Raw genomic sequence first — 13950 nt, forward strand, 5'->3', positions numbered from 1 at the left:
TCCCAGCATCCCCTGGCAAGCACCCACCACTCTTTTCTCTCTCTGTCTCTGTCTCCGTCTCTCTATCATGGTAAACAACACATTGCCACACAGCCGGAGCGTGATAGCCAAAAATGAAAAAACATGTCCTGCAGGACGCCTGTATTTTGTTGCTTTTAAACATCAAAAAATAGACAAGACAAAAGGAAGGAGCCAAACGGACTGAGAGAGAGGGAGAGAGAGATTGAGAGTGTAAACAGGAAGGGTGTATTTGGACTGCTTTTTCTATTAAGAGAGAGTTGTTGCTGCAGGGGCGAGCTTGTCTTTTGGGAAACAATCCGACTTGTTATGTAGGGAAATGGTCAGGCTCCCTCTTGCTTGGTGAATAAGATTTACAACTTGTGATGTACTTTTACACTAAAAGTTGGACATATCTATGAATGTGCCGATGTTACTCACTGCAGCCAGGCTTGTAGTTGAAGCCAGGGGGCATGAGGAAGCCCTGCTGGGCTGCAGCCGCTGCCAGAGTCCTCTGGTCTGGAGGAAAGACGGGAATCATCAGCGGAGGGAGCTGGCCCTGGACCTGCTGATGAAGGACACAGAAGAAAGGGGGGAGGGGGGGTGAAGAGGGGAGAAAAAATGAGAAAAGGTGAGCAGTCTATAATTTTCGACCTACAGACATGCATTTAAACAGCGTTCACAGAAGTGCTAAAAATAGAAAATCCACAGAATTGATGGTGGAACAGCTTTAATTACCATTCTGAAGACAGTTACATCAAAATTACATCATAATTATTTCTCAAATTCATATGCACTCAGCCTCATATACATATTTATATGAAAATAATTAGGAACACACAACATCAGTCTGCAGACACACACATACTTAGACACCATCCCCTCAAGAGAGGGAGGACAGTTCACTAAACTCTCTCAACAGCTGGCCGTTTCCTTTTATTTGGAAGATGATGTTCTCTCCTTTCTCCCCACACCAATCCCCCTAACAACCTCAACACACCGACGCACACACAAACACGCAGCCGCAGCCGTGCAGACGCAACCCATCTCTGTGCACTTGTCGGCAGAGAGCCATACGACTTCAGAAGGTTTCCAGGATTTTAAAAGGAGAAGCAGAAAAAAGCTCCTCCGATGGGTGGCTTTGGCAGGGACGACAGGAGAGAGAGAGAAGGAGAGATAGTGAGACAGAAAGAGAGAGAAGTAGGAGACAGATGGTTGCACTAAACAGCGTTCTGCCAAAAACAACACACAAAGACTTGCGTGTGATGGACTGACTGACAGTTTGAGAGGCAAAGATAGGAGAAGATGAGGAGAGGAAGGGAAGGGAGGAAGGGAGGAGAAAGGTGAGACAAGGAGCAAAATAAGGAATCTCATCGACCTGTAAAACTGAGGTGTAATGCTGCTATTACAAAGAGCCCAAAAATATTAGGAGATGGAAGGAGCTCAAACCAAATCAAAGATTTTTTCCAAAGAACAGGAACATCAATGTGTTTTAATAAATGGCTGCACAACATTCTGGATTCAGATTCTCCATATGGGGGCGGCTGCGGCTCAGTAGGTGGAGGCGGTTGTCTTGCAACCTGAAGGTCGCAGGTTTGATTCTGCAGCTCCTACAGTCCTGGGGCAGGACGTTGCTCCCACTGCTGCATCAGTGGTGTGTGAATGTGATTAGTTAACACTGATGGCCACTCTCGTTTAGCAGCCGTCAGTGTGTGAATGTGGACTGAACCGGTGAGTGTGACCTGCAGAGACATTTTTACCATTCACTGTGGCCTCAGATATCTGCAGCTTCATAGATCCATTTACAGCTACCAATACAGTTTTAATCTCCAAAACTTTGCTTTATTGACTTAAAGATTTGCTTCTGAATCTTTGGTTGAGGCAGTAAATAATGCAACAACGCTGCACCTACACCAGACTGAAACAGAAAATTAGAAAAAAAAAGTAGAGAGGTGGATAATGTAAAGTCGCTTAATGCAGCGCTTCTTAACGCTTTAAAAAATCTAATTTAAGACCTTCTCAAGACCTGAAATGAGGATAACAAATACCACTTTTTGCACAGTAAAATGTCAAAATATCAAAGGCATGTGAGATTTCTCAGTAAACCAGACCAGGGCTGAATTTTCTGAATTAAAGGGGACATATTTTACCCTTTAAAACAAGTTTATATCATCTCAGAGGTCTTCAAAACATGTCTGTGAAGCCTGCTGCTGAAAAAACACACCAGTATTGGATTTTTGTAAGTCTCTGTTTCAGCTCTGCTCAGAACGAGCTGTTTCTGTGTGTCTTCCTGATCTGTCTGACTCCGCCCCTGACCACACCCCTTTCAGGAAATGGATGTGGCTCTCCTGATCCTCCTCTCATGTGGCAGCTGGGAGGGCCAACGAAACATGGGGGCGGGGCTAACTCCCCACATGATATCATGAGGGGAAAATCTGAGTACGGCTTGTTTCAGCACACATTTTCTGAAAGGTGGACGGGGGGGGGGGTTCTGGTACTTGAGGGGATCGTGGACAGGCCAGGGGCACATATTTTTGTCAGAAGACTCTAAAAAAGTCTGAAAACTGTCTGTGAAATCTTAAATCTTTAAAACAAAGAAATGTTTGTCTGATGATTCTGGCACATTTAACAACTCTATTCTATTGATATGATGATATTTGTCAGAGCACATTTTAGAAGGTTTTTTAAAGTGATTGTAAACATTTTAGCAGAATAAAGCTTTTTTGTCAGGGAAGACCTTTTGAAATAAAATACGGGTTGGCTGCATGGATTTTTAAGAGGACAACCATGTTGCCCCGATGTTAGAGACCTAGACGGTGTTTTACAACAGGACAGAGTTTATTAAACCACAGAGAGGTCTGGGGTCCTGGCTAAGGAGACGTAGGACATCAAACACTGGGAATATTTATGCAACAATCTGTAGAGGAAGACTAGAATCCTATAAGGCTGGCTAGACTAAAAAATGACTTTTTAAAGACTCTCTAAGGCCTTGAGGAGTATTTTAGACTTTTCAAAGATCTGCAGGATTCCTGTATTAAAAAAAATAACTTCTATAAACCTCTGATTACATCATTGAGGTTATACTCAAAGTCTCTAAAGCCTGCGAACCCCCTCCTCTAGGTACAGGGACACGCTATAAATGTTTGCAGAGCTTGAATATTACCCAGAATCCTGAAAACAAACTTTATGTGTAAAATTGGTTGAGCGCCCCTTTCAATCAAATCTGTGATCGGCTTGTTATGCCTTTGACCTTTTCTCTCACTTGCAAAGCACTTTGCTCCATCCACAGCTCATCTCCTCCTCCTCCAGTCTCTCTCACTCTGCCGGGAGGGCAGAAAGGTAATAGCTGAATAGGATAATGGGCAGGTAAAAGCTGTTTGATGTGGAAAATTGATCTGGAATGATGAAAATGGCTGGAAATGGCAGCACAATCACAAGGATGCGGCAGAGCCATGGCACAATCAGGTAATATCTGAGTGATATGGACACTTGAAGTGGTTAGTGCTCGAGACAGGTATGTAGTGAGAGAGTAGCTGTCACTACTCTCCCTGCCTGTGTGTATACTCAGGTTTCCCTGGGCGTTTGCATGGTTTTGTACTGTAAATACATGTGTGTGTGTTTCCGTGTGAGTGTGTCGCTCCCCTCGTCTCCCTCCTCCTGCTCCTGTGTGTCGGCATGCGCCAGCCAGCAGCTCTGTAATCAAACTATCACGGCGCAGGGGAATAGCGCTCTCTTCAAGCAGCTCCTGTTTCCCCCCTTACACCAAAAACAATAATTACTCCACCATTTTGGTAAACCATAAACCGCCGTGCCGCCTGCGCCGCGCGATCAGAAGGGAGAGGCGTTCCAGCGCGGCGCTCGGACAGGACCCCTGTAGGGACGAATCACAGACAGAACAGTTCCGCTTTGCCTTTCAGGCCTAATTGGACATATGCTAGAGTGGAGCTGGCTAGAAATACTGTAATGTACCGTAGGGAGGAGGAGATGAGAGGAGAGCAGAGGAAAGGAGAGGAGGGAGATAAGTCCATGGCAGCTGTAATACATACATACAGTACTTAGACACCCTGGCATGCAGTGTGTGATGTCTTTGTGTGTTTCCTCTTTTCCTATCTCATAACAAAAAGCCCGCAAACAATGAGAAGACATTAATCAGCCTACAGAACTGTTAAGCAATACACGCAAGACTCCACAATAGGATAAGAAGATCAAGCAGCAGAAAAATGAGCAAAACGCCACAATAGACTGAGGAGAACACAGGAAGAATGGATAGAGGATCATTGCCTCCTTTGTTGCTGTTATAATAGTTCGGTTGGATATGTGTGGAACAGCTGTTGAGCTGGCAAACACACACACTGACCTCAGAAGGGTAATATGCACACATGAGGCAGAAAACATGGGTCAGAGCAAGCTGAGCGTAACAGGGGGAAGCAAAGGGCTGTGACTGAGGGCGAGAGAGAGAGAGAGAGAGTTGGTGGGAGGTTTGATCACTTGCTCCAATATTGGATCAGTCCTTCTCATCATGGCCTCCTGTGAATTCCGTCTCATTCCTTCAACATCTGCAAAAAGACTTAAAATACCACTGATATCATAATTATAAAAAAAACAATACTTTCAAGTGAATCACAAGCTCTGCCTGTTATTCTTATGATCACAGAGCAAACTTTAGAGAAACAAAAGAGAGATTCCCAAATCAGAGACAAAGAGAAGCACTGACAGAAGGAAAGAAAGTGAGGAAAACAAAAAGAGGGAAAGTGAGAACCAGGCCAGATCTATCAGACAATCTCCAGATCCCACATAAAGGAAAAGGCACATCTGAAACAGCAGGCGCTTTGGGGAATAACGCACTCCTCAGCTCCTCTCTCACATCAGCCCCAAAGCGAACATGAAAACCTATAACACACGCAGACAAAACATCACACCGCTGCTACTGTACGCTGCTGACGCTGAGAATAAGGGACGCCGCGTTTCATCTGAGAAACCTTCAACCGAAAAATCCCTAAAAGAAACCTGAAACAAACTAATCTGAAAAAGCCGTGTGAAAGAAACCCTCTAATCAGTGATAACTGCATACGAAACAAAGAAAAATGTTCTGAACAGAAAATGAACTACACACTATAAAAATATATATTTAAAGGAAATGTGTGAAAGTTTTGCTCGAGAACTTTCACAGGGGCAGGGAGGACTCAGAGAAAGAGAGAAGTCGACAACTCACCCTGGCGAGAGAACTTCTCAGGAAATAAACAGCAGATAGACCGAACAGAATGAACAAGAGAGGGAGGAAGAGGAAGAGAGACGCCGAGTGGAGCAAGAGTTGGATAATTGGCAGCGAGTGGAGGCTGCGTTCACCACGCGCCAGGCGGCACAGCTTGAACTTAAAGCGCCGCTGCGGCATAATGAAGATGTGGCCGCTAATTAACATATGGGGTGTGAAACAGGTTGGTTGGCACGCGGTGCGCTAAAAACTCCAAGGTAAAGTTATTATTGGGGAGTAATTAGCTCTATGAAGTTAATGCGCCGAACAATAGCTGCCAGCGCCGCACAATATGGCTCGCATCTGAGCGTGCGAAAAAAATAGCCCCCGCTAAAGTGCGAGTCCCACAGCTAAAATCTGTTGGCGACCATATGCTCCGGCAATTAATGCAAGACCTGGATGACCTATTGCTAAAGAAGGGACGTGCAAGCAATAGAACCAATAATTAATTTAGAGAGAGAGAGGAAGGGAGCTGGCAATATTAGTCCATTTACTCTCTATGGACAGGGGCTATTAGAGGCCAGCCTGCTGTGAATGTAAGGGCCTGATTTGTGCTGCAACGGCTAGAATGCACATGCACAGGTATGTCTGTGTGTGGGGGGACATTAGTGAGGGAGGGTCTCCAGGGGAAAGGCTGGTTGGTTGTGGTTCGGGGGTCTGTGCATGCACACCAACACTAGCTGTGTGGAAGAAAACACAAATTACACCGGTTGCGGTGTAATGGAAGTGATTAAACAATTACACAGGCAATTGGGTTAGCCGCTCCTCTGCACAGAGCACAGAGGTGCTCCTTTGTCGTGAGTGGGCACGTTTGTGGTACATGTCGGTAAATATGACTGGACTTTCTTTAGAGGAATATTGGGCGGCATGGGTAATGGGTGTACGTCTGTGTCTGAGTGATTGAGTTACTGATGTAGGTTAACCCTAATAGAGAGCTTGTTAGCTCCTGTCGCCGCCATGTCTGGCCTCTATTAGACTAGTGAGAGCATCAGGTGGCTTTACTGATTCTCCCTCTGTCTGCCTTCTACCCACAGTCCCAGCAGCTGTTGATGAGCTAGAGTCAGAGACACACCTAAATGTGTATACGTTTGTGTGCATGTCTTGGTTGAGTGGGTTTTCATTCATTAGGCAGGACACACTCGTGTCCCCTCATCCCTCTTCTTTCAATATGGATTGTGTGTGTTTTCTCTGTTCTATGAAAATGTGTGCGTGTTCTCAAGGTAAGCCCTGAGCCGCTCGGCAGGTGAGCTCCTTTCATCCCCGTCGTGCTTCCCAGCACGGCAGCAATAGTCGTCCCCGGCAACACCGGAGGGAGCCACGAAGACAAGTCCTTTAATTAGAATAAGAGAAGACAGGAGAGAGAAAGAACAGGGAGAAGTGAGGAAATGTGCTCACCCCTTTGAGCCTAACAAGAGGGCCCCTGGCAGGGGGTAGGACTGTGTATTTATGTCCGTATGTCTTCATGTTCACACGATCTTGTTTTTAATTCTGCAGTTGTGTTACGCCGTCAGATTAAACAAAGTCAGGGTCTGGGGTCTCACTGTAACACAGTGCAAGGAATCCATACTGAAAGTGGGTCTGCAGCAAAACCCCAAAATTGGGGAGTGTCATAATACTCGGGCTGACAGCTTGGTTGGTTGATAGTTTGGTTGAAAACTATCGGGTGTGTATGTTGTTCTCTGATTATTTTACAACACATCTTCAACTCCAGCAGATACAGGCTGTTTGTACTGAGCGTTTCCCCGCCCCCTCTCACTGCATTGACTCCTGCAGCCATAGGTAAATAGGCTCCGTTATTTTACTTCAGCTCACTAATAATCTCTACATGTCTAATATGCTGGTACATGACACAGCAGAGGCGTAAACGTGTGATCTTTAGTAATTAATCAATACAAAAACAATGATCTGAGGTTATTTTGTAGGCTACATGAGGCTAAAGAGCTATCTTTTCATGATAACAGAGATCGTGCTGGTGCACTCTGATTATCTCTCATTTTATTGGTTGATTAATCACAACAGGAAAAGGCTAAAATAAAAGGTTTAAGTTATTTTAGAATACTGAAGCGGTGCAGTAAGGAACCTGTCATGGGTTAAAGGGAAGTTTCTTTCTTGATTGGCTGGTGCCTGGATGTCATTTGGTCAACTACAGGTAGGGAGGGTAGGGTTGTAGTACTCGAGAATGGTCTCAAGACCACATGTTGAATGTCTTGGTCTTGTCTTGGTCTCGGAGTGGCCGGACTCTGGATTTTCCATCAAGACCGGCCGAGACCAGCACTAATCTGCTATTCTTCAACTTCATTAATGTGATAATAAGGAGAAGCACTCACTAAAACAACAAATAGCTACGCCTGCAAAAACTCAGACATAAGTCCATCTTATTTCTAGTCAGAAAAACCTCTGAACTCTTACTTTAGTCCTCTTTCACCTGACAGATCTAGATAAACATCTCATTTTCACATTTATAAAATAATAATAAATAATAAAAAAATAAAAAAGAGAGAATGCTCTTTAACTGTTCGACCTTGTCAGGGATTTATAAGGTGATTTTTATGGTCTTGGTCTTGACCCCCAAAACTCTTGGTCTTGGTCTCAGATAGTGTGGTTTTGAGTACATAGGGATGAGAACTGATACAATTTTATTGATAAAGAGGCCATTATTGACTCCTTCCTCTGACTTTTCTTTTTGTAAAGGTAGATTTTCACAGTTTTATTGATTCTCTTTCTCTCTGAACCAGACGTCTGCCCCGTTCAGTGAGAGTCAATAACAATCACACTTTAGCTACTGTCTATAATAAACAGTTTAGAGAACCAATAATGTTAAACACCAAGTGTTTGGGTGGAGAATATGCTAAAATATACAAAAAATACTCTCTTTTGTAGGTTAAAACAAACTGCTCTCTGGGTCTTCAATCTTGAATGAGAATACAAAACTACTGCTCATTTTCTTTAAAAGATGGAACTGTAAGACAAATATAAACCAGTCTCTGGATCCAAGATCCCTGAATGTATAATAACAATACATTAAAACCTTTTTAACAGTTCTTGTGTAAAATGATGCATGCCTTGCATGAAACCCCTGTCCCACAGATGTTGCTCGTCGTACTGTTCATGTCTTTTTTAGAGAAATGAAGCCACACTTTAACTGCTTTAGCCTGTCTTTGTGACCATCCGCCATGTTTGCTTCCTCCACTTCTCTGTTCTTGCTCGTGTCGTTGACTGCCTCTGGTGAGGCCGTACTTTTCAAGGCTGGAAGTAAGGCACTGATAAGGGAATTGTTGAGTAAATGATGTCGATGGATGGAACCAGTTCTCAATTCCCATCCCTAACTACAAAAAACTTCACATTTACAAAACTGTGTGCAGGCAGTGTTGTCTTTATATATCCCCATCTACCTGGAAATGTGCATACACTCATCAGCCTCCTATTCCTCCCTTCATACGTCCACATTCACCGACCGGCTGTCAATGCAAAGCAGTTATGAATGAAAATGCATGAACTGAGCTGGCAGATCAAAGTTTCTAGCAGAGCTGAAACTGGAAGGAAGTTGAAAATATAAACTTTATTAACTCTGAGTGCGGTTAGACCACACCTTTTTGTGTTTGTTATGGCAGGAAGGGTCACAAACTTAAGAAAAATAAGACTAACACCTCTTTATTGCTGCATTTATGTGCTCATCATCATTACACACACGTTTCACTGCAGTTTTATATTTGTTTATGGGACCTGCACTGATTTTACACAATGCCAGAGTGCTCATGTCAGTCAACAATCTCCACACCACTGTAGGCTTACATTTCAGAGTTTGATCAGTGAACAGAAGCTTTGATTTATTTCCTTGACTAGCCTGAACTATGCCTCATTATTAGTGATGCAGATATTTAATTCTTATTATTTATAAAGCTTCCAGTGTGGCTCTTTGCTCTTGTTTTAAATGTGGTCCAGTTTTGATCAAGCTGCCACTCTTCTACAGCTAGATCTGAGCTAACGACTACCGCGACAGCAGCCATCAGATGCACCGGCGAACCCCACCGTAATGATCATGAACCCATGCTGAAGCAGACTGGGAGAAGAGTGGAACTGAAAAGCTTTCAGTGTGGCTCCCTGCCCTTATTTTCATGAAGACACGAGGTCCAGCTCTGGTAAAACTGATACTATGCTAACACTACATCCGATAAAATCGCTGCACAAGAACGGCTTCAAGTACAACTAAACCCCACCCACAGTGCAACTCTATACAGCAGGGGGGACAAACTCAATCACAGCAGGGGCCGGATTCTAAATTTGGGTCCAATCTGAGGGCCTAACAGGGTCAATATTTAACCATAGACTATCAACCTCATGTTCACCAGAAATGATATGGGGTAAAAAACAGCACTGATGATAAATGATTTGGAGATTAAAAGGTCAACATGATAAGTTAAAAACTCAAAATCTGAGATAAAAAGTCAAACTTTTAGGTTTCAGAGGTAAAAACATAACATTTAAAGTCGAAATAATGTTCTGAAAAGGAAAAAATATGATAGAATACTGAAACCATGATTTTTAATAGTCAAAATACCAGATAAAAGTCAAAATATGAGATTAAATTTCAAATGAATGAGTTTCAAAGTTAAATATAAAATAAATTTAAAAATCATGAGTTTAAAGGTCAAAATATGAGATAAAATTCAAATGTATTCGTTTTAAAAGTCATATTGTGAAATAAAATCATGAGTCATGAGTAAAAACACTAGAAAAATTTTAAAGTTAGGACTTGAAAAAGGTCAAAACAAGAGATAAAAGTCAAAATCCTGACCTTAAAAGGTCAAAATAGTGTTTAAAATGTAAAATTATGAATCTAAAAGGTAAACTATGAGATAAAAAGTTTAAGTTTTGATATGTAAAGGTTAAAATATGAAATGAATGGTCAACTTTTATTCATGACTGTGAGATGCAAAATTGAAAATATAGAGAAAACACAACTTTCTCCTACCTTCCTGACTTTTTAATCAAATTATTTTTACAGTTTACTTTTTTAATTTTTATGACTCAACAAGGATATTATAAATCATCAAGGTTATGTTTACATTCTTATACTGGAGGAAATCTGCAGACCTCATACTGGTAGGCCAGTCAGAATAAAAATATGATATGGTCTAGTGGCCGGGTATAACTGCACCACGGGCCAGACTTGGCCCCCGGGCCTTGAGTTTGGCACCCCTGCTATACAGCTCTGTAAGAACAGTCGGTCAGTCAGTCACATGTGCATGTGAGAGCATTACAACTATATGTGTTAGCTTGTGTTTTGGTTAATGAACTTACTTGTTTGTGAGTTTTCACCACATTTGGCGAGTGCCGTTGGCCTAAATAGCGGACTCTAACTCACATATCGCTAGCTCTATTTGAGATTCAGGGTGAGAAAAAAATAGGAAGCCGGACGCGAGGACAATAAATAATTTGTCCCCCTTTCATGAGGGATGTGTGTCACTCTCCTCTCTTTTTCATGAGCTTGATTATTCGTTTCATTTCATCACCTCTTCCAAGTGGACGGTTGAAAGCATTCTTCACAGGCCTTTGGGGGTTTGGGCCTAACAAAGCCAAGGACGCAGACTCGCACAAACACAGGCACACCGAGGGCCAGCTGAACTCAGCCTCGTTAGGGGGAAATGCAATCACAAGAGGCTTATCATACAGACACACTGAACCTGCTGCCCTCTCTCTGGCAGGCCATTGTATTGTGGGATTGTGCGGACAATCTCTTCATGAATGATTAAGCAGTGTATTTCTCGACCAACTCTTTGATGATGAGTGTCTGTTTGATCATCAGCTCTCTCTCTCACTGCTTACGATACGTTTGCTTGAGAGAATGAACACCATATTTTTGGGTTTGCCTGCATATTTTGATGCGTGATACACGTGTGTTTTTCCCTCCTGCTGATTGGTTCGTTCTCTTAACGAGGCTGCCTACAGCTGCCCCTGCTTGTGAGAAACTATTGTTAGGCCCGCTCAATGGAGAGATGCTTGTTTGGGAAAAGGTTGCAAAGTCATGGGAAAAGAGAGCTTTGTCTCGCCGGGGTCGTGAGGGAGTGAATCATGAGCGGACGTGTTTATAGCTTTACACACACAGCTGCAGCGAACACACACACATATGAAGAAGTGGACGTTGAAGAATGCACAGAGAAATCCTCAGACGCTAACACGCTCTTTTCTGTCAAAGACACAAAAAGCTGAACAATTCAGAATTTAGCCTGCGCAAAGCAAATAAACACAGCTGCTTTACACACATGCGATCACAAGGTCTCCTATCACACAAACAGAGTATGGCTAACCTCTGGGGGGATGGGAGGGGGGGGTGTATGTGTGCTCCCTCTTGGACAGGGTGTCTCTTTATGATACAAAGCCCGTCTTTCTCAGCTCAAAATTCAGTGTCATCTGCTTTTACAAAGGCCTGGGCTATTCGTTCCAGGCCACCTGGACCAACATAGAGGCTCCAGTGTAGCACCCAAAAGGACAATACTTCCATTTCCAAGTGTTACATCCTAAATACCCATCCACTGAGACACAGAATCACTGCCAGAGGAACTTATCAGTGCATTCAAAGTCATACAGACATGATAAAATAATCAAAAACATGCATGTGCAGTCTCTTAAATCTCATGTATTGTTCAAGCCAGTGCACTTCCTCTGATTTTTCCAAGCAGACTGACCACTTTGAAGTGATTAAACTTTGTCTGTCTCTGTGTTTTGTGTTAGAGGAGGAGTCAGCACTGATTCAAGCCAGAAAAGCTTCAACAATCACAATCACAGAATCGCCTTTATGGCTTTAGCAGGCACACACACATCAGACAACGACTGGAAACCTGCATACACATGACTACGAGCACACACAAACATCTACTGGCCTCACCTGGATTTGCTGCTGCAGGAGGTTGATTTTGTGTTGCTGCTGCAGAAGCTGCTGCTGTTGCCGGGCAATCTAAGGACGGAGCACAACACATTATTAGAACATATATGCAGTGAGTGCATGCATGTGTGCTACAGTGTGTGTGTGTGCAGGGCCTGTGGGACATGCGACACATCTGCAGGTCTCTGAGGCCACAGTTGCACGACAGAGGGTCGATGCCCTGGTATGAAATATTAAAGAGCTCATCTCATCTGGACTCAGCTCATAGCCACATGCACAGCAGTGGCACAATCACTGGCATGAGCACACACTTTATTGAATATAGTCTCTATCAGTAGGGGTAGTAATATAGCAAAGAGAAAACAAGGCTGACAGTTTTATCTTGATTTATTTTAACAAATTACCAGCCCCCATCAGAAATGCAGGCTTTAGAACTGAGCCAGGATAAGAAGCTGAACGGTCACTCTCCTCTTCAGCCCACAGGATGTGGTGTCTGGGTTTCCAAAAAGGATTTCAAATTCTGAATTCATGTGACCACAGAACAGTTTTCCACATAGTCTTAAGTCATTTTAGATGAGCTTTGGCCCAGAGAAGATGGCGGTGTTTCTGGATCCTGTTCACATATGGCTTCTTCTTTGGATGATTCAGATTTAACTCTCATTTGTGGATGGCACGGCCGTCAGACAATGTTTTCTGGAAGCGTTCCTGCAGTGATTTCAGCGCAGAATCATGCCATCTGATACTGACCTTCAGCCTTTTCCCTTGCTCGCAGAGATTTCTCATGATTCTCTGAATTTTTTGATGATATTATGGACTGTAGATGTTGGGAGGATCAACGTTTTTACAGTTTTTACTGAGAAACGTTTTTATGAATTATTTTAGATGCAGTAAACCTCTGTCCATCTCTACTTCAGAGAGACTCTGCCTCTCTAAATTGCTCCTTTAATACCCAGTCATGTTACTGACCTGTTGCAAATCAACCTAATAAGTTGCCCTGTCTCCAATATTTTTCCTAAAATGTTAAAACGACTTAATTTCATCATCTGATATGTGTTTTATGTTCTATTGTGAATAAAAATATAGGTTTATGAGATTTGACAACCGCTGATTTCTGTTTTATTTACATTCATGCAGCGTCCCAACTTTTTTGGCATTGTGATTGTAATTAACTTCTGCACCAAAACTGTCCAGTTGCTAATAGAGGGGAATGGCCTAACTATGAAACAATATGGAGGCCATTCACAGGCTGGCAGACTCAGACTCCATCCTGGTCCTTACAGCTGTTTCTGCATGCCTCTGGGAAGGTTTGTGTGTAAGTGTGCTGCTCTCCTCATAAAGCCATGCTTTCTAGAAGCTAAAAGCACAACAAAGAGGGAAACCCTTCTCTATGCAAATACCTGGCAGACTTTCGCCTGGAAGCTTGGGGTGTGTGTGTAAATGTGTGTGTAGGTCTCCCCTCCATCCGCTCCAGCACTACATACCCTCAGCTCATTCCTGTGCCGTGTCCCTGTGTTTGGGCTGCCAAAGGCGCATGTCTTTGGCTGTGTTAACACAGACACACGCACACACACTAGTGTGAGTGTTCCATGCTTGTCAAAGTGTGTGGAGGATAAAAAATCCTGAATAGCTGCATTTCAGCCACACCTCAGAGTAATTCTGATGACCATGTGTGATGGTGAAGTGTTCATGTGTGTCAAATGCAGCTGTGTGTACGTAAAAAGAGTCTCAGAGAATCAGCTGACATGAAATATTTGATGGGAAACACACCTATGCAAGGTCAAACATCTTTAAGGGTCTGATCGTACTGATTTGCATACTT

The 13950-nt window shown here is 43.1% G+C and overlaps 1 protein-coding gene across 13 annotated transcripts in view; it reads right to left on the reverse strand.

Annotated features, from left to right (window-relative positions):
* sox5 (SRY-box transcription factor 5) overlaps positions 1-13950 on the reverse strand; it is a 384599-nt gene that overhangs the window by 44325 nt on the left and 326324 nt on the right. For 11 of the 13 annotated variants that reach the window (XM_041780726.1, XM_041780725.1, XM_041780733.1 and 8 more), the window contains 2 exons: positions 12135-12203; positions 439-565 (listed from right to left, as the gene is read on the reverse strand). In XM_041780726.1, coding sequence (XP_041636660.1) covers positions 439-565; positions 12135-12203 — 196 coding nt within the window. The remainder of the gene's footprint in view (positions 1-438; positions 566-12134; positions 12204-13950) is intronic. The other 2 variants (XM_041780731.1, XM_041780722.1) reach the window with 1 other exon arrangement.

The sequence above is a fragment of the Cheilinus undulatus genome, linkage group 23, assembly GCF_018320785.1.
Source record: "Cheilinus undulatus linkage group 23, ASM1832078v1, whole genome shotgun sequence".
Classification (NCBI taxonomy): Eukaryota; Metazoa; Chordata; class Actinopteri; order Labriformes; family Labridae; genus Cheilinus; species Cheilinus undulatus.